The following is a 21596-nucleotide window of genomic DNA, read 5'->3' as shown; positions in this document are numbered from 1 at the left end:
CCATTACTTCCCCTGTCTGTCCTGTAACGGTGGACCATGACCATGCCATCTGTGTAGTGCCATCTGCTGAGATGGGTGAGGGGTGGCAAAATGGGTCATTTGGATTGTTCTGTGTGCCGCCCATATTTTAACCAGTCAGTTCATTTGAGCCGGTGGCACTGGGAGTAACTTTGTGTCCCCAAACATCTCAGATGCTCCTCAATTAGTATATTAAACTATTGTCAGCATGTTTCACGGTTGAACGGGGTCACGGGAAAGATTTCAAAATGACCACACGCTAAAAAGTATCAGCAGTACTCATTTATTCACCCAATGTCAAGCATGTATTATTAAGACACAAAAGCTGTAAAATGAAGAAAGTCTGTTGCAGAAACTTTTGATTCGTTTCTTGATGTTCCAATAAGCTATTATGCTCTTCTGGGGGTGACCATGTGATTTTATTCATGAACTGAAATGATTAAACCACCAAACGCTGTAGGCAACACAACAATAGTCATCTTGCACAATACATAACTTATCCAATCAGGTTTGAACTGTATAGTGGCATGTTTTCTTAGTCATCTTCTCATGCTTGTTTTTTGAAGAAAGACATTTGACGTCCCAATCTGAAGTTTGCAGCGCAGCTGAAGTAGATTAAATTAATGTTCTAGGTTTTGCACAAGTTAAGCTCAATCGACAGTTTATTACAAATAATAATTTATTACATTTGGGTCTTTACATAATGTTGATCACACTTTTTTTTTGTCATGGCAAAAGCTATAAAATTAGATATAACTTTTCACAGAAAATGTGAGTAATTTTGACACCAAGATCATATTAACAAAGCGTTTACAATGTAAGTCTATGGGAAAATATCACAGAGTTTCCAAAGTATGCCCAGTAGATAAAGCCATTCAGATTTTTAGCACTGATATTAATACTTCTGCACAAAACTTGTCTAAATAGTTTTTTAGTAGTACTGTCAAACGATTAATCATGATTAATCGCATCCAAAATAAAAGTTTTTGTTTACATAATATATGTACTGTGTATATTTATTATTTATATAAATACACACTCATACAGTATATATTTTGAAAACAATTACATGTATTTACATGTATATATTTATATAAACAAAAACATTCATTTTGGATGCGATTAATTGTTTAACAGCACTATTTTTTAGGCCAATGAACTTAGTTAGTATCTGGTTCTGGGTGGATGTTTTCTGTAAAGAGTTTTTTTTTGGTATCCTTACAAAGTTAAAAGGTTAAATGACATTGTATAGTCATGACAGGAGTTTAAAATTGGAAACAACATTGTACAGACATTAACAATGTTAAAGCATAGTGGTGATATTTTCAACTGAGTTTGCATTTTATGTTTGTCTTGTTGGGTGTCTTTCCCCATACACCTCCATTGTAAGCGCATTACTGTAGACACGATTCTGTTTGTTTTTACAAACTGAGGGACCAGACAAAATTATTTTCTATGGTAATTGACAGCGTGCCACGGATCCAGGAGAACAAGAGATGAGCCTCGACTCTGGAGGCTGATCTCTGGGTAGGTGCCAGATATTCAGCTGCAGCCCACCGGCCTGGAATTGGAGGTTCCTGATGTCGTTCAGGTCACCGCAGATAATTAAGTTTTAGTTAGATGAACAGAAATTACAGAAGGGGATGTGAATGAGGTCAACTGGGGAGTAAGTCCTCAGATATCCTAAAGATCTCTAATTTTGGTCTCATTACAGGGAAATATACCGGTACAACTCAGCTGGGGAATGTTGATTCAAGAGACTGTCCACATTTCATCACATAAAATCACTAGAAAGCCCCGAGTAAGTTTTGCTAATCTCTGAGAAATGTATAATTATCAGGTAAATTCTAAGCGTCACAAAGACAATAAGAGTCAAAAAGAGTTTTAGTCCAATATAATAACATTAACTGGCATTTTCAGGGGGAAAAAATCCTGCTCAAGAAAAAAACTGAAGCAAAAGAAATATGTCCACAAAAAAAGTCTTCTGTAGAACATCAAAAAAAAAAAAAAAAAAAAAAAAAGTAATAGTACTTTTGGCAGTCAAATCAAACAATGAATTAAGGCATTCTGTATTTTATGCATACAGCAAATACTGCAGAAATAGCACAAGTATGGCGTATGCATTTGACAGACAGCATTACTTCCCGTATTATTAGAACAAACACAGCACTGACTAATGGGTGAATTATGACGATTATCTTCATTATTATGATTATTCTTTATTTTACTAGCCTGAACTTCATTCATCAAGGTTTGATGACTCAGTTTTCCCTTGCAAAATCAACCAAGCAATAAACTGCTCACATTCATGTTTTCCACAGCCTTGTGTGTTTGTGTATGAATTATTCGATCGCATAACTCAAGTGTAAGCATGAACATACACTGCTGCAACTGATCCAGGTTGGCCTGCTGGTGCAAATCACCAAAAAATGAAAGTACGGAATCTATTTGTTTCTATAATTGCTTTGGATTCTTGTATTTTTCCTGCTTTTAAACCGGGAAACACTCCAACTGATCTTTTCCACATTAGTTTTTGTCACGGTACAAATCTGAAGGTGCTTTGAGGTACAACCAGAAGAATGAAGGGGTCTCTAGCAGACTTCTAAAATATTATTTTTTTTTTTAAATTAAAGACAAAAGTCCCACTGCATGACTATGTGCAATTACTACCCACACAGGCTCTTATACTCAAAGCATTATTGCATTATTTGAGCTCTTCATGCCACAATGAGAACATGCAGCATTTGATGCCAAGCACATTTATCAATGCAGTCCTACAAGAAGTCTGGAAACGACCACTATTGTGGTTCTGTGAGAAATGCAACAAGAAAATTCAAGCAACAATTCAAACAATGAAAACGGATGTCACCATTTAAACACCCTCGTATGGCTTCACGCAAACAAGTGCTATGATTTTTAATTGATGACAGATGTGTCGTTTTTGGGTGAAATATCCCTTTAATTTGAGATGTTTTATCTGTGGACAAATGCCTTCGCATGAGAACGCTTGGTAACTTCAAGCCCCTGAGGAAGCAAGCAAGCAAAACATACTCGGAGGGTTCACAGAGAGAAATGCAAGCCTTATGTAAGATTAGGGGGGAAAAATATAAACAAAAAGACCTCACGACACTCAAGCAACACTTTTCCTGCATTTCCTGTTAACAAAAGCATGGCAGGATGAGAGTTGATTGCAGCAGAGCATCTGGAGGGACTGTGCTGAGATCAGGCAGGCGCCATCTAGTGGTGGTGAAGGTGATGTCACTTCTTTCAGATTTAGTTTGAAAACAACAGCATCTCATTTGCAAAAAGTAGGCTTTTTCCCTGCAAATAGACTTTGACCAGATATACAAATGAGCTGACATTCAACAAGAGAAAAATAAAGTTTATAATTCAAAGAAATATGTTTAAGGTTAAGATCCATGAGGCATTAAGTTTGATAGTGTGTGTATATATATATATATATATATATATATATCTGTGTGTGTGTATATTAGTGCTGTCAAACACGTATATTATGTAAACAAAAACTTTTATTTTGGATACGATTAATGATTTGACAGCACTAGTGTCAAACATGCGCATATATATAATATATATATATATATATATATGCAAAAACTGATTTTTTTTTTTAAATATTTTTAATTTTCAAAAATCATGTTTTTAGTGTTTTGTGTTAGTTAGTTGTATCTTTTCTGTTGTTTTTTAACCTACTCAAAATAACCCAACTGCAGTTTGATTGAGATTAATTGGAATGCACAGTGAAAAGCATGTTTTGAAAAACGGAGTTATGTTTTTGCAAATTAACTCTTCAAATAAACAAACATTTTTAGTATATAACACTATTTTCCCCCAAGTTGTCTCTTTTTCTCCTTTTTTTTTTTACCTAATGACGGATCTATATATTCTTTTATTCTTCAAAGTCTTGAGTTTAAATGAATAGTTGCTATATTATTAGTTAATATAAAAAATTTTCACTATCATGAAAAATTATTTTATTTTATTAGAATGGACACTGGGTCTGAACAGGCTGAGTTTATTACATTTAACAGCATAATGATCTGACAACAGTCGACTGATTCTCACATCCAAAAAGTGCTCGATTCAAAAAGTGTCAAGAGAAAAAAAAAAAACAGAACAGGACACAAAAGCATAGAGATTTTTACAATGTACAAGTTTATTTTAATTAACTCTCAGTGGTTGGTAGTCACAGCACAGCTTGCACGGATGAAGCCACACATCTATTTTACAAGATGATGGGAAATTTAAAAAAGAAAAAAAATATATTAAAAACCTAAACCAAAGAGACAGCTGACAGTCCAACTACAGCGACATTTTTTTCCAACTACAGTATTTTAAGTAAAAGGCCACTGAAATGCATAAAACGTGTTTCTGATGCATGGACTTCATCTGATGCGGTGGCAAAAGTTCACTAAACCGGACAGCAAGACTCCTGACATGGCATTGACAGTGCATGTAGACATTGTAAAAAGGACTGGGTTAGCGATATCTAGGATCTTCTTTTTAGTGACAACACCTTGGCTAATACTACAGCTTAAAAAAAACAAAAACAAAAAAACCAGGAAGGACAAAAAAGAAAAAAAATGAACAGCACTCTTCCAAAGATACTGAATAAAATGTGAAATGTAGTGAAGCAATTATATTCTCACAATTACCGTGAACACATTTAAAACTGAGAAGAGAAGAAAAAAAAATGCACTGAAGACGTGCAGCCGTCCCTCCTTGAAGAGGGCGGCTCTATTGTTATCCAATGACATTTTCGACTATAAAAGGAAATAGTTAAAACACACTTTGTCCTCTGGAGTTGGTATATTTCAATAGTAACAGACAGGGAACCATAAACGCATGCCATGTGCTGGTCTCAAACAATACATACAGGTATATACAACTTCACTCAGTACCTGCTAAAACAATGTGAGGAGTACAAGATATAAACCAACGACTACACTACAAACTCAAAGAAACGAGAGAAAGAAGTCGGGGGAGAGGAAGGAAATTGGGGTGAGCCACAAAAGTGGTGAAAGAGTGAACATTCTTAAAGCATTTGTAGAGAAAAGAAATGCATATATTGCACATAAGTGAAAGCTTCGATTCCACGAGGTCCACCTAATCGGTAAAGCCAGGGGTCCGGCGTCTCTCTTGGGTTGTGAGAGAGAGGAGGAAGTGTGCGGAGCGTGCGCGTGCGCCAGCATTGTGGAATGCTGGGAAGTCTTCTGCTGAGAGACAGTGCCTCCGAGGACGAGGCGGGACTTCTAGCGCCGTTCGGGACGGGGGTGGAAGGAAATGGAAGGAGAGAGCTGCACATTGCATAACTCATCTATACAGAAAGAAAGATTGAAGAGCAGAGCAAAAAAAAAAAAAAAAAAAAAAAAAAAAAAAAAGGATCACCAAAAAAAAAAAAAAAGTGTGGCACAAATAAAATCAGGTGTTCTGTGACAGCCAAGAGAAATTTGATGCAAGTGACGTATGTACAACTAAGGCTTATTGGTTAAATAGTTTTTGGAGGCTTTCCCCGCCCGCAAAGTGTTCAATGCCATTCTCTCGTCTAACGCTTTTCCTTAGTTCTGTAAACGCAGTGGTTCTGTGTGAGTGGTGAGGTGGTGGAGCGGAGAAGCGGGGGAAAGCTGGGGACTGAGAAACGGAAGGGGAGACGAAGCCTTCTTGTTGCCGTTGTCTCGTATTAATATCTAGATGTGCAATACCGTTACTGCCGGAGGTCGTGGGGAGGCTCTGTTCTATTTGGAAAGCTTGCTTATGACTCGGATCAGCGCTCCGTTCTCGTCCTTTAGTCTCTGGTTGTCTGCTTTCAAATCTGGTAGCGTCTGGAAGAGAGAACAGGAGAGAGGCGGGTTAGATTAACAGACAAGGACGAGTGCTGTGTTGTTGGCGTGGCTCTGGATGCTGATGTTTGTTAAATGCTGCGCCCTTCCTTCCTTCCTTCCTTTGAAGAGCACTTCCTATTCAACACAACCCTCTTTTTCACCGAAATGGTGATGGTGCCTGATCTGGGATAGGGAAAAAATGGCTCGGGAATGGCTCCTGGATTAGAAGCAATAATAGCACGATAATGTCTAATTGCCGGGCAAACATTAATTCACTCAATATTTTATATTTGCTCTGAAATGACTTAAAATGGTCATATTTTTTTAGTTTCAGCCAAACAGCAACTTCAGCCTCAAAATGCAGAGTTTTTTTCAGTTTTACACTAATTACTCCAAATTAGTGTTACTTACATTGAATAGGAAAAAACTAAATTATATAATTTAGTAATGTTTTCTATGTAACTATTTTGAGATGTACATTTTCATTTAGTATGCACCCAATATGCATCAATACATAGCAAATAATAAATAATATATATAAAAAAATTTATATATCCTAAAACAATAACTACAATAATAATTTAATAGCAATTACGTTTTAATTCTATATAGATTTAAATCTACATTTGATGTTCATTTACATGCACCAATTATATGAATTTTTAATTTTTACATTTGATACTTGTTTGATGATGTTAATTTACATGCATATGTATAGTTAAATATAATTTTAAGCTTTAATACATTAAAAATACCATGCGTTAACATGAACCAATAGCTGAATCAGATATGTGTGTGTACATACATACATACACATATATACACACATACACATATATATATATATACACATATACACACACATACCTAAAATAATAATAAAAATACACACACATACATATACACACATATCTAAAATAATAATAAAAATACACACACACACACACATACATATATATACATATATATATCAAAATAAATACTAAAGATTCAGCTTTGAAAATAAAAAATAAAAAAATCACAGGAATAAATTACATTTTAAAATATATTCAAATAGAAAACAGTTATTTTAAATAGTAAAAATATTTCACAATGTTACTGTTTTAGCTGTACTTTGGATCAGAAGAGACTTTTAAAAAATAAACATTAATCTTACTGTTCAAAACCTTTTGTCTGATATTGTACACACACACACACATCAAAATGATTACAATTGCATCAGCCAGCCCTATCAAAGTTGTGGCATCATTTGGCTCTAAAATCAGTGGAAATGAGCCCCCGTTTCTAAGTTTGCTGATTCCTCATCGCCAGAACCAGCACCATTTCAGCAGAAAAGGAACCGTAGAGCCACACAAACCAGCAGGCACACTGCAGTTCATTGGGAAACCATAGCCATGCACTCTCAGATAGAGGGTAAAGATGAGGACAGCACTCAGGCCAGACGGTCCTCTCTCTCTCTGTGTACACACAGAGTCCCTTTGTGTGTCCTCGACTGGACGGAATAAATAAAGGGGCAGGAACACAAGAGTGGCTGTATAAACCACAACACTGAGTGCTACTCGATACCAATCTGCTTCAGTCTTCAGGTTACAGTGTTGAAGTGGAGATCTATAGCTGAGATTTCACCACTGACCGTACACTGCACAGACGGACAGAAGTCAGGAAAACTACTAATTGGGCTACCTGGAAACTGAGTTTTGTAAACACAATCAAACATGTTTACGAAAAAGCATCTACAAAAAACGATCAGTTGGGAGAAACGAGCTTAAATCATAAGTGAAAGTCATCTTAGCTTACGCCTCCGTTTCTTTCTATTTTTGCAAAAAAGCCATGATTTGACCTCACACGTCCTAAAACAGAGCAAGAGTCATTTGGACCACTTTTATGGTGCCTTTTTTGCCCATTATGGAGTTTTACAGTCCCAGTAAGCTTATTTTTGCTAGATAACTTCCACAAAAGAAAGTCATACAGGTTTATAACACTACAGGGGTGAGTAAATGATGACAGAACATTCATTTTTGGGTGAAATATTTCTAAGAATAAAGGCAAACAATTGTGTGCCGGTTTTGTGATATTAATAAAAGACATTTTGCAGGAATGCAAAGAAACAACTTCTTTGTGAAAAACTTGACAATTACATTTTAATGACGTAATGATACTTCCCAATAGTACAGTTTGAGTACTGCAGTTGTAGACTGGAAAATCTAATTAAAAACAGTCCATAATAACAGTGTTAAAGACACAAAACAGACCTGAGTAAAAGAAACAGAACTTAAAAACCTAGAAAAAAGTAATATTATACTGTGTTTGAGGCCTATCGGCAAACAGACTGCATCCAAAAAAAACGTTTCTCATTCTGTAGACAATCGGCTAGATTATGCTAGATAAACTCCAATGTAATTTAAGCGTTTGCCAGCGACAATCTGTGGATTAAAATGCATGAGTTTCCAGAAGCCATGCAATCCAGATTAGCCTCAGGCAGAGCATAAATAGCAGTTCAGCTCCAGAATAAAAAAAATCTGGGACTGGGGGGGGGAGGGTTGGTCTCCAAAATTAAAAAAAGCAGGAGAAACTATATTTGATTTCACAAAAAAAAAAAAAAAAAAAAAAAAACAGTCAAGCACCTCATGCAAGATGCCGTAGTCATCCAAAAGAAACTGCACTTCACTGCAACACATTCGAGGGGAGGGGCCAAAAAAGTTCAAACAAGCTCAAAGAACTGAAAAATACAGTACAATTTATTACTAAAAAAAGTGTTCTAAAAATAGCAGATTCATATGAGTGGTGTTTAATGAAAATATAAATCATAGTATTGACAATTTATAAAATGTCATTCATAAAAATCTGATCAGTCATTTCTAAAGCACATAATAAAATGTACAGTATTTTGTAAACATTTTTTAGCAATAACTGTACGGTGTTTTTTTTTTTTTTAAAGCCCCAAAAACCTCCCCAGGAAGCACAGAAGGAGGCAGAACATCAGCTCAGACACAGGCTAGCACCTGCCTTTATATGGGCGTGGGCGGAGCTGAATGGAGCATGAGGAGGGGTGTAAGGGGAGTTGGGGGCGGGTCTACAGGTCTGCGGCGGGCAGGTGGCTGCAGCCCTGCGAGATTTTGGAGAGCACGCGAGCCAGCGCCCTGTTCTCTGCCTGCAAACGCTCGTTATACTGACGCAGAGACTGCACCTGCTTTACCTGAGGAAGATTCTACGAGAGACAGAGAAACAGAAAGAACGATAGAGGAGAAGATGATAGACATCAGACAAAAATAAATGCAAAAAAGGAATAATGCATTAAAGTAAACTACTAAAGTGAACGACAGATCACTAAAGGAAAAAAATATGGGATCTTAAAAATAATTCAAAGAAACTGAACAGGAAAAAGATGCGCAGACATACATACATACATACATACACTTAGGGGACATTTAATAGACTTTAGGTAGTCGTGGCCAAATGTGGGCTTCAACACACTTCCAAGTGGACATTAAGGAGGTTTAAAATTGTATTAAATAAAACAAAAATTAAAAAGCTAAAACAAGACATTAGCTGGGTACTTTATGCAAAATTAAAAAATGTCATGGATTAAAAAAAAAATAATAAAAAAATAATAATAATAATATATATAATTAAAAAAAAAAATCTAGTTTTCTCAAACTCTAGCATTTTTATCAGGTAGAATTTGCTATGTGCAAGTACAAAATAACAATAAAAAACAACCACAAATAACTAGCAACTTCATTGGCAATTAAAAATATTTTTTAATCCTGAATAACATTAGTTATGGAAAAATTTTTATATATATTTTAATATATTTCAGCTTCTGTAGACTTTTTTTAACAAGCAGCTTTGTCATTATAACAAGTATCAGAAATATCTTGGGGGCCTTCAAATATTGTCTTTGACAATAGGGGGCCCTTGGAGTCAACAAGGTTGGGAACCACTGCTAGACTAACCCAAAAAATTCATAATATAAATAAATAAATCATATATAAATTATAAATGACTTATTTTGTATAATTTAAATAACAATTAGTGCTATCAAATGATTAATCACATCCAAAATAAAAGTTTATTTACATAATAAATGTATGTACTGTGTATATTTATTATGTATATATCAATACATAATAACATATATAAACATATACAAATACGTTTGTAAATACAGTACATATATAAATACAGTATATATTTTGAAAATGTTTACATGTCTATATTTATATTCACATAATTCATACTATATATAAATACATTTAATATATAAACAACATTTTTCTGAAATGTATACATGTGTGTATTTAATAAATATACACAGTACACACAAATATATTATGTAAACAAAAACTTTCATTTTGAATGCGAGTCATCGCGATGAATTGTTTGACAGCACTAATTTTTATCATTTAAATGATATATCCATTTTAGAAATGATTTTAGTATATATCCGTTTTAGAAATGAGGACATCCTCAGATGTCCCCAAATTTTTGCCAGATTTCCTGTGGACATGTTGTCCTCAATGTATAGTTTCACACACACACAGATACACACACATCTTAAGAAATGGGGTGAATTCAGTGGTGAATATAATACTGAAATACAGAAATCCATCATGTCGCAGAAAGATTAAAACACGCAAACCAAAGGCTAGAGAAAACGTCTTACATAACCTCAAAACATTAAATCATGCTACCCTTCCACGCATACACGTCTTTTAACATTCATTTCTTTGTAGTCACCACAAACATGCATTTACACAAGTTTATCACACATTAGAAAAAGAGGCAACTCGTCATAGGATATGCATGTTAGAAAAGAGATTTGAAAGAATGTACAATAACAGTATGGCTGAAACTGGGCCTTATCACACTCACTCTGAAGCAGATATAATAATATAACAAACAGAAAAGAAAAAACTTGTCACAGTCTCATACGACTAAGTTTTTGTAGCTTTTAGTCCACGTGCGTTATATTTGAGGTAATCTATATGCTAGCAAACTCATTAAATCTGAAATAAATTCTACAAAAATGGACTATAGTTCACATAAACATGCCAAGTTAGAATTAAGAATTATCTAGTTTTTATTGATATTGATGCACACAACACACACACTTCAAAAACACACACAAAAAGTACCTTCAGTTCCTCCTCCATCTCAGAGATCTTCCTTTCTAAAGCTCTTCTTTCCTGCAGACACACACACACACACCATTAAAACACACATAAACAACTGCATGATTTACCATCACTGCAAACAACAGAAAGATACAGAATCGCGGATGCATCAGTGAATGAATGTCAAAACAGAGAGAAGTGAACAAAGCGAAGGGAACCACACACTGCTTAGTGAAGCAGATCAAGAGCTAGAAATATAGTTCGGTTTATTCATGCTAACACCAGGTCTGAGCACAGTAAGTTACTTAATATCTGTATAGTTTAATTAAAATAATAATTATTATTTAAAAATGGTTAAATAATTACTACTGCGTGTTTATAATTTAATTTATGACTAAAAATATATATAAAATACAATATAAATCATACAAATAACAAATACTAAAAGTTAAAAAATAATAAATAATTATAATTAAAAAATACAATTAAAAAAAATTTATTTAAAATTAGTAATTAAAAAAAAAAGACTATTCAGTGTGTGTATATAGGCATGTGTACCACGTTTCAACAACAGACCAAATAAGTGCATAATTTAAGGAATTAATAAATATAAATTACACTATATACTGTAAATGGATGTAACGGGACCCATAAGCAAACGCAAGTTTTGGAATGATTTTCACACAAAGATGATGTTCCACACACATGCAGATACAATGTTTGAAAGAGAAAATCACACCATACTCTATATCTCGCATTATACATTATTCTTTTCAAGTCTGGAAAGGTGTCGCTTTCGTGATTTAAAGAAAAGAGTGAAAGAGGGATTGTGATTGGCTGATGGGTTTTGGTTCCAACCCTTCGGACTGTGAGAGGCACGTGATTCAGCCATTAGCAGAGCTGTAAACACTTTAAATTCAGGTTAAACGTTACCCAGAGCACCCAGCTGAGCCTGAGACCTGCCTGCAACCTTCAGACAAACCAGTGCGGAACAGTTACAAACCAGTTGGCTGATGGAGGCCAGAAGGCAGCATTTATTTGACTCAGTTTGTAAACATCTCCAAAATCTCAGCATTTGAGTTGAGATATGCCGATATGGGACTTTATCTATAGACGATCCTTTATGGATTCAATGCCTCATCACTGCATTAGAGTGAAGTACACATGCTCATCCACTGCCATGGCACATTAACTTGGATGTTAATGGATTCCATACATTAAAACTCAACAACAAATTCAAAGAACAGTTGTTTTTACCCTTTTCTCCATCTCTAGCTGTGATCGATCAGCAAAGCGCTCCTGCCTCTGCAACACAAACAACACAACGGATGAGTTCAAGACATTTCAAATCATGTGTAATTTTCAGCATGTTTTCCATTTATGATTATTATTCATTTTTAATCATTTTAAAGAAACTGCAATCACAAAAAGCTTCTAGCCTATTCTATTCTTTCTTTTTCTGGCCTGGAATCATATTGGTTGGATTTCTTTGGATACATGCAGATTAATTTATTTATATGATTGAATAACTCAATTTCTATTCTTTCTCTCCCCAGTCTGAATTTTAACTCCATTTTAAGATATTTCCAGGTTTTCCGATGCAACAAATCACTGTGATGGTATTAAAATGACAATATAAATTTGAACAATTTGTGGGGGGGGGGACTTTTTTCAGGACAGTGGCAACCCTGTCTGATGCAACAAAGCAGTGTTAGAGTATTATCATTATCATGATTAATTTTAACGTTAAAGAATGAGTTTTTGGTGTTTTTTCCCCCACAATCGATAAAAAAAAAAAAAATACTGGTGTCTCTTTGAGTGCAGATGACATATGGGCAATGTCTCTCAGAAAATGAATTCTGGAGAGGATCTCACCTGTGCGGCTTTCTCCAGCTGCAGTTTCAGATCTGCCAGCTCCAGTTCTGTATCACGTAACTGAGCTTTCAACTTCTCATTTTCAGCTAAAATCTGCTCATAAAGCTGCAAGCGGAAAGAGCATGTTGGGTAAACACTCAACCGGTAAGGAAGCCACTATTTTACGGGGCATAATCATACGGTGCAAAGTTTGTACCTTCTTATACTCAGTGGTGTCGTCTCTTTCGAAGCGAGAGTACGGCCGCCGGCTCTCGCCAATGCCACGGCTACTCAAAGACTCGTAACGGTCGAGGGAGGAAGTGCTAGTCGAGACAGGGTCATACCTGAGGGGGGGTAAATTATGTACACTCTATTATCCATTTGTGTTCTCATAATGAGCATGAATACAAGCATATTTAGCTGATCTTAAGTGACCTGGTGTGTTTTGGGATACATACCTGGATAGTCTGTCACTCTGTGGATGTGAACAGAGAGAGAGAGAGAGAGAGAGAGGGGAAGTTATTACAAAGTCTGTACCTGCTGTTAATCAATCACATGCTCATAATGCATTTAGTGTGTCTGTTTGTCTAGTGTCTAGACTACCAGAGCGTCTAGAATGCAGATTATCAATTAGTCTGGGATGGATTGTGATGCTCTCATTCCTGGCTCTGATGGCCTGCTTAATGCTGCTATTTAATGAGAGTCTGCGTGGATCGGCAATCTATCATTTACTGCTCTACAGTAAAGGATGTGCTTGAAGACATCTGGATGTAATCCATTTGATTTTGTCCTAATAAGAGTTATGCTTCAAAAGGTTTGACTTCAACACGAGTGTCACATTTATCAAGGTGGAAGTAAAAGGACTTTGGTCATCATTCCCTCCTCCTCCCGTTTCTTTTCTTTCTCTGAGCTCTGAGCACTCTCAGCCCTGCTGGGCTTTTCTTCATGAATTCCTGATCAGCAGCCAAGGCTTCTTGGTCTGATCTTATTCCCCAGCTGCTCAGAGAACATACAGAGTATTGGAATGAGTTTGGAATTGCATATTAACCACTATTTTTGGAAGTTAGTAGTATGCAGTATGCATACGGTGCACAATATAATATTCCATATGCATGGACTTATTACCACTTGACAAAATGTGCAGTATTCCACCACAGCACATGATGTGAATATATATATACACATATATATACATATATATATATACATATATATATATATATATATACATATATATATATATATATATATATATATATATATATATATATATATATATATATATATATATATATATATATATATATATATATATATATATATATATATATATATTAAAAATGTAAAAACCATGTTGCTTGACTAATTTTTCAATTGGACTTTGAAAAAAGGTATATTACAGCTATATTTTATATAAAATATAAAAATACATATTTGAATGTTATTATATTAAAACCGATTCATTTTATTAAAATTTTAGCATTCTTTATTTCAAATTATTCCATTCTAAACATGACCAGAATCTTTCCTCTTGCCTCAGTAGAATACGACTGGAGCTCAGAGCCTGGGCTGCGAGAAGCTCTCAGGCAATGACCCATGTGACAGCACAGCCCACTTCCTTTAGCTGATTGCCCTGGAAGCACATTGAAGCACTCGCTTTGTGTCAGAACTTCCTTTTCATTACAGAATAGCACACAAAGAGGAAATGTGTGCTATTAAGCTAACAGAAAAACAGCTGTCTCGTAAAGAACCCACAGACCCCATTAGATTTTCTTTCATATCATTTGGAACCATCCAACCAAAAACTGTTCTTTAGCTCTATTCGGCAATATTTGAGCTAAATTTAAACCTGGATGACATGCTGTAACAAACACACTTGAAAAAGTGTTGTAATAGGAGGATGATTTGAGGCGCCAGCTGGTTTTTCTTCCATTTGATACGCGCAAAATATTTCCTGTTCTTCTTCCACTGACCCATCAGCCAAAAACAAAGCGTTGTCCTACTCTTGGTTTCTTGACCTTCCTGACTTGAATTGTCACCTGAATTGAATTGTCACCACTTTTGAATCCCTCATTTCCAGTTTTCCGCCCAACTGTGTGTGATCTGTTTCCAGGATCATGTTGACACAGGACATGCAGGATATTTATCTTACCTTCACTGGACTCACAATATCACTCCAGTCACACCAATACTAACAGCTTAAGTACATGCTAAGCGCGTCATGTGACTAGCCACGTAGTTTCTTTTATCACTGGAAGCGGGATTTCTACAGTCAGGAACTGAACCCTTAACTACTCCTGTAATAGCTGACAATCGGCAGGCTGTGAATCAGGCCGACTTTCATTTTTAAGATGACTAATGCTGCTGGGACAATTCCAGGAAGTTGAAGAGGGAGGACAAGGTCAGTAGACACAGTAATGTGAGTGAATTGTTTGTCCTGCCTAACATGAAAGTCAATCTGTTCTTTGACTATACAAAGTGAAAGAAGCTCAAAGTCCTTCAAAAACAGTCCAACACAATAAGCAGCTGATTGTTTTTAAACTTTGCATTTGTCTGATACATTTGTGTTAGTAGATGCATTGTAAGTGACATGACGTTCACCTGAGGCTCTCCTTTAGTGCTGCCTTCTTCTGAGTCTGATGGCTGGTCTGGCTCGTTCTCGTCGCTCTGCAACATAGAAACGAATTTCAAATTCCACTATATTCCAACTATAAAAGGGTCTAAAATTAAGTCTCCAATCACTAAATGCACATAAATGCTTTGGCATGAACATAAAATTGAGTTAATGACCAGCTGGTAGGTAACTTTTCTTCCTGGCTAGATGCAATTGCCCAATCAGAAGTCATCTGGAGAGGCATGCAATAATCGGAAGTATTTATAACCATCATGGCTGGGGACAAATTGGAGCTCGATTATAAAGCTCCCATGATGTCTTTTTTACCAGTGTCCATATAGAGGAAGTTTGCGTGAGCTTGCAAATGTTTCTTACATCCTGGGTCCAGAAGGACACTCCAGTCGAGCGTCGTTTCTCTCGAGGTCGTCTGCGGTCGCGTATAGAGCGTGGCTGAGACTTGTCTTCAGCATCCTTGTCGTCCTCTTTTTCTTTTCTATCAGACTCTGGGTCAGAAAACAGACATATGGTTCTTTGTGAGTACAGCTGAATATTATGAATGTACATAAACCACTAATAGAAATCCCCGTTTTATTTATGGGAAGGATATAGCTCCGGGAGCTAATGGAATAAGAATAAATCTTAGAAAATGAATGAACACTAAACAATAAAATAAATCTAATACCAGTGTTCTGCAATAAAGTCTGTTTTGTTATGAAGGTAAGGGGGTTTAAATGTAAATAATATAAGGCATTTCAATTACACCACCGTTCAAAAGTGACAGCATTTCAAATCAAACACACTAATGTTCAAATGTTTGGTGTCAGTAAGAATTTACAATGAAGTAAATTTGCACTGGGAGGAACAATACATATATTTACTGCTATACATTGTCTTAAATAGTCAAGTTTTATAAAGTCACAAGAAATACTTGATTTTCCAAAAACAGGCAAGTTTATGGTTTTTCTGCATAAAATATGTTCTTTTGTTTGGATGAAACAGGACCTGGACATTACTTCATGAGATCGTTTGTGTGCTGTACCTCTCTCAGTGTCACGTGTGGTGCGGCTGTAGGTGGAAGTGAGACCGCTCAGGCTGTTGGGCCGGTTCAGAGAGGAGGTGCTGTACAGAGAAGAGGAGCTGCTAGACGAGGAGGAAGGCAGAGTGGAGGAGGCCGTGGTGGTCGAGGCCAAGGAGCTCCGGTACTTCTGGAGGACAAGAGAAGAAAAAAAAAAAAAAAAGAAAAAAAAAAAACTCACGTGACAAATTGTTTTAATGCTAGCTAGAATTTCACAAACTGCACTGTTCTCTGTGACTGGGAACAGGTAGGAGTTTCCCCTCACCTCTTCAAAGCTGCGGTAGCGTGACCTGTAGTCATCCTCCTTGGTCTCTGTCTCTTTCTTCTCTTCTTGTTTCTCCTTGTCCTGTTTCTCCTTCTCTTCTTTCTCCTCTTCTCGAGGCCGTGTGGGACGACTGCGACCGATGGTCTTCTCTGCCTCCTGGAGATCAGTCAAGGTCACACCCTGAAAAAAATAAATAAGGTCAAAGGGTGAAAATCATGCCATTCATTTCTGTGTCCGCTAAAAAAATAAAAAATAAAAATTGCATAGAAAAGAATTGAATTATTTTAAAATATATTTAATATTTACTAAAATATTTTATATAAAATTTATTTGAATAATAATAAAAGTCTCAAGTAGAAAACTTTACATGTACACTGTAAACTGTCACAGAAAGGCATTTTCAACTACACCCAATTGAAGACATTTTTCACTCTTTACACTCCGGAATTACCACGTGATTATGTAATATATAATTTAAGTAAATATTCGATTATGGTGTTTTAAGTTGAGTCCTTAGTCACAACCAATAAGGCCTTGCTTTTGAATAGAGACAGACTCTCTGCTGTAAAGTTATTTCTCCCATAAATCCCTGCCACATCGCAGAGCTCAGGATGCAATAAATGCCAGGAAGCATATACCAAAACCGAAGTAACAAGGAAGAAAATCTCAGAAAAAAAAAAAAAAAAAAATTTCACAGCACTGTGTGGATCGGTCTATTATTAGAGAGACTTCCTGCAGAGGCGTTTAGATGATTGTCTAGACTTGCCTGTGTGGACCTCCTGGACTGCCGTGCCTGTCTGGATCTGGCTTTCCTCTGAGACTCGGATTCTTCGTCACGCACAGGGGTGAGGTATGATCTACAGACACAACACAAAGAAACAAAATCCTCTCAGTTAAATGTCGTCACTCTGACAGCTGAAGCAACATGCACTTTTGTTGAGGCTCTTCAAGGCAGCTTTAATGAGAGTAAAAATAGGCTTTGGAGAATAAATAAGACAGTTCTTCCTTTATTAGGAGCTGCAACATAATACATTGTTTAAACTGAATTTAAATGTTGGCACCTAGAATCTAAATAAGACAAAAAACTGTCTACTGAAGAAAACATCTATTGCGTCTTCTGCTGCTCTTCTTTAAATTACCAAACCAGATGTCCTACCACATTGAGTTTAAGCATGTTTTATGATTTCCCGCAAAGCAAATCAAGTATGTGCAAAATCACTCTCAGTGATAAATGTGTGTCTGTACCTGCGTCTCTCTCGTCCGTCAGAGCCCAGTACAGTTCCAGTAGTGGAGGTGGTAGTGGTGGTGGCTGCAGTGTTGATTGTGGGGATGACCGTGGCCGACTCTTTCTCCTTCTCCTTTTCCGCACTCTCTTCTGCCCAATACCTGTCACACATCGACACAATTTACTAACAGATCCCACTCTGTTTAGTTGTTTTGCTGTTGATCCCACTCAGTGTTTAGTTCAGATGTTCAATTTGCTGTGTGTTGGTACCTGGACAGCAGGCTGCGATATCCGATGGGTGAGGTAACAGAGGAGGTGGAGGTCGTTGTTGTGGAGGTGGAGCAAGAAGTGGAACTTAAAGCATCATCCTGCCTCTTTCCAAATGATCCACTACAGCAACACAGACAACAATCAAGAGACAAAACCAATGATAAGAGGAGAGAAAGAACTGTCTCAAAAGAAGTACCACAGGAGAAAACAGGAAAGAGTTCCCTCATTCTGAAAACTGGGGCAAGGTCCATAATGGGGGGCAGTTGTGGCCTAATGGATAGACAGTTGGACTTGTAACCCGAAGGTCGTGCGTTCGAGTCTCAGGTCCGGCAGGGATTGTAGGTGGGGGGACTCTCTCCACCCTCAATTCCACGACTGAGGTGAGACCCTTGAGCAAGGCACTGAACCCCCAAAAGTGCTACCTGGGCGCAGCAGCATTGGCTGCCCACTGCTCCGGGTGTATATTCACTACTGTGTGTACACTTGGATGGGTTAAATGCAGAACACAAATTCCGAGTATGGGTCACCATACTTGGCCACACACCACTTCCCTTTAATGAACAAAACAAAGCAAAGCAAAGCAAAAACAAAACTACCCCCCCCCCCCTTAAACTAACTAAAATATATCTTTCACTGAAGGTAAATTTTGCTGTGTTATCAAAATTGATATTAAATTGTCATTTTTAAATTTAACAGGTACTGTTTACATCTCGTTAACCTTGCCAAAAACATTTCAATATAATTTCAATATATCGCCCAGAACTATATTCAGTCCATTCTAATGTATAGTAAAACCATACACCCCCATAAATAAATCCCCAGGCAGCAAGAAGCTACGTGTGGGGAACACAAAGACACATGGAGGACATGGAGTGAGTGTGTGTGTGTGTGTTTGCTGGGCGGTGCTTGGGCAGGTACCTGCGGTGAATGCTGTAAGACTGGTAGTAGGAGGAAGGCTGCTGCCAGGCTTTAGAGTTGTTAGGTTCCAGGCTGGAGGCAGAGGAGGATTTGGCAGGCAGGTCGCGAGAGCTAGACGTGCGGCCTAACGCTAGCGTGTGAGACGTACTGCCGTGTGGGTGTGGTGGGGTGAAAGAGGTGAGTTAGCAGGGGCGGACAAACATGAACACAGACAAAACGTTACATATATGTCTGAAGCACTGACTGGATTGTGGGGGGGATCGGTTTCATATAAAGTCATATTTTTAGACCTAAATTAATCAAAAAACCATCAATAATGTCACTAGACATAAAAATAGAAGCCTACTTATTATCTAGAAACCATAAGCATGCGTTATAAAATAAAGACCCAACACTCCAGCACTTTGGTGTCATCACAAGTGCAGCCATGCAAATTCATCGTTACATAATGACACAAGCGATCAGGTCATTTTGGATGCTATGGGGTTTTTTCATCTTTCAGACCAGGGTTTTCAAATAAAGGAAAATTTGAGGAAATTTTACTAAATGTCTATCAAAGTTAGCATGTGAAATCTAAATATTAATTAAATATATTTAATAATTTAAAACATTTAATTATAGTACGGTCACAATTTGCTTTCTATGGACTGATCGAAGCTCATGATATTCATTATTTACGATTATTTTTTGTTCTACTGACAGCTCGAGTGTGAAACTGTAATAAATCTGCATATAGTTTTGACTTAATGATTTAAACTATCATTCAAAAGTTTGGGTCGGTCAGATTTTTCTCAGTCTCTTATGCTCACCAAGACTACATGTATTTGAGCAAAAAAACAATAAAATAGTAACAAATATTCTTACATTTTAAAATAACTGATTCATATTTTTTATATATCTATTTTTAAAATATAATGTATTCCTGTGATGCAAAGCTGAATTTTCAGCATCATTACTCCAGTATTCAGTGTCACATGATCCTTCACAAATCATTCCAATATGCAGATTTGGTGCTCAAGAAACATTTCTGATTATCAGCACTGAAAACAATTGTTACAATATTTTTGTCAAAATCGTAATTTGTTTTTCAGGGTTCTTTGATGAATAGAACATTCAAAAGAACAGCATTTATTTGAAATAGAAATCTTCTGTAAGAATGTAAATGTCTTTACTGCACTTTTAATCCATTTAATGCATATTTAATTTCATATTTAATACATCTCTTACTGACCCCAAATTATATTGTAAATTAAGTCATAACATATCTAATATCATAAACGTTTTGTAATAATAATATTTTATAATATCACAATTGAATATAAACGCATGCATGAAAATACAGCTGCCTCTGTATTTTAGGAATTTATATACATTTTTAAATTCCTTGAAAGGGAATCATCATGTTTATGCATTAAAACATTTCAAAACCTCTGGTTTAGACAGGCACGTGCATTTGGAAGATGACTAGCATGCTCAAAAGACCGTACAACGGAGCTGAGATTAACACGCTTCTACAGTTCTACTCAAGTTAGCTGTTAGTTAGTAATGTATCTAACCTAAAATCGTTACAATGGTTATGGGATGGTAATATTAAAACGGTTAGAATTACAATCAAAGCGTCTCACGCAAACTCAAGCCGACTGAAGCAGCTATAAACGGTTGACAGCAAGATAAGTGCTAGAAGCATCTCAGAGAGCAACAGGAAACAGCGACCGGCTTTCGCCCATCTCTTTGAAAGTCCTAGTCAGTAATTCCAATTTTGATACTAGAATAAAAGCTAACCTGCGCTGATAGCTGGAGGTTCTGTTTTGTGAGGCGGTTCCGTCGCTGTTCTTCAGGTCTTCTTCACAGCGTCTCCTGGTGTACGAGCCGCTACGTACCAGACTAGCAGCCGAATCCCTGAGAACCACATGCTACAAATAGTACCTCCGATTCCAGAGAACGATCTTTTACACTACTAAACTAACTTACTTCTACTGAAATATCCTTCATAGCAGTAGGAGAAATACTAATAAAAGACATCTGAGTATGCGGGACACTACCTAACCATCTTTAGTAATACTCTTCTCACGTACAACATGGATGTGGTGCATAAGCCACAAAAACATGCTACACTTCAGCTTGTGATTCTCATACAGCAACACACAACAAGGAGGTGCTCTCACATATGCACAAATAAGCATGTGTCTGTTCTTTACCTGTTTTCCTTCTCGTCGATGTCTGATGTGCTAACGTGTCTCCTAGGGATGGATGGTGCAACATACGCCAGGCGTGTCTTCTCCTTCTCCTGTCAAGAGGACATGTTGTTGTGGCTCAATTTGGAAACAAGAGTGTAAAATGAACTCAAGAATTGAAATCAAACTACTCCTTCCAATTAAAAGGTTCACAGGAATATTT

The 21596-nt window shown here is 36.6% G+C and overlaps 1 protein-coding gene across 7 annotated transcripts in view; it reads right to left on the bottom strand.

The window, feature by feature from the left end:
* Positions 1 to 3725: 3725 nt before the first annotated feature.
* Positions 3726 to 21596, bottom strand: part of LOC306858700 (protein phosphatase 1 regulatory subunit 12A-like) — a 68914-nt gene continuing 51043 nt past the window's right edge. For 2 of the 7 annotated variants that reach the window (XM_079399351.1, XM_079399352.1), the window contains 16 exons: positions 21398 to 21486; positions 20982 to 21098; positions 19200 to 19346; positions 18282 to 18401; positions 18032 to 18172; positions 17553 to 17643; positions 16787 to 16966; positions 16486 to 16651; positions 15822 to 15949; positions 15434 to 15499; positions 13291 to 13307; positions 13050 to 13176; positions 12854 to 12958; positions 12236 to 12283; positions 11000 to 11050; positions 8868 to 9069 (listed from right to left, as the gene is read on the bottom strand). In XM_079399351.1, coding sequence (XP_079255477.1) covers positions 8935 to 9069; positions 11000 to 11050; positions 12236 to 12283; positions 12854 to 12958; positions 13050 to 13176; positions 13291 to 13307; positions 15434 to 15499; positions 15822 to 15949; positions 16486 to 16651; positions 16787 to 16966; positions 17553 to 17643; positions 18032 to 18172; positions 18282 to 18401; positions 19200 to 19346; positions 20982 to 21098; positions 21398 to 21486 — 1728 coding nt within the window. In that variant the 3' untranslated portion in view covers positions 8868 to 8934. Of the gene's footprint in view, positions 5862 to 8867; positions 9070 to 10999; positions 11051 to 12235; positions 12284 to 12853; positions 12959 to 13049; positions 13203 to 13290; positions 13308 to 15433; positions 15500 to 15821; positions 15950 to 16485; positions 16652 to 16786; positions 16967 to 17552; positions 17644 to 18031; positions 18173 to 18281; positions 18402 to 19199; positions 19347 to 20981; positions 21099 to 21397; positions 21487 to 21596 lie in introns of those variants that run through there. The other 5 variants (XM_079399355.1, XM_079399354.1, XM_079399357.1 and 2 more) reach the window with 3 other exon arrangements.

This window comes from Barbus barbus, assembly GCF_936440315.1.
Source record: "Barbus barbus genome assembly, chromosome: 39".
Taxonomy (NCBI): Eukaryota; Metazoa; Chordata; class Actinopteri; order Cypriniformes; family Cyprinidae; genus Barbus; species Barbus barbus.
This window is presented reverse-complemented; position numbering and strand designations above follow the sequence as displayed.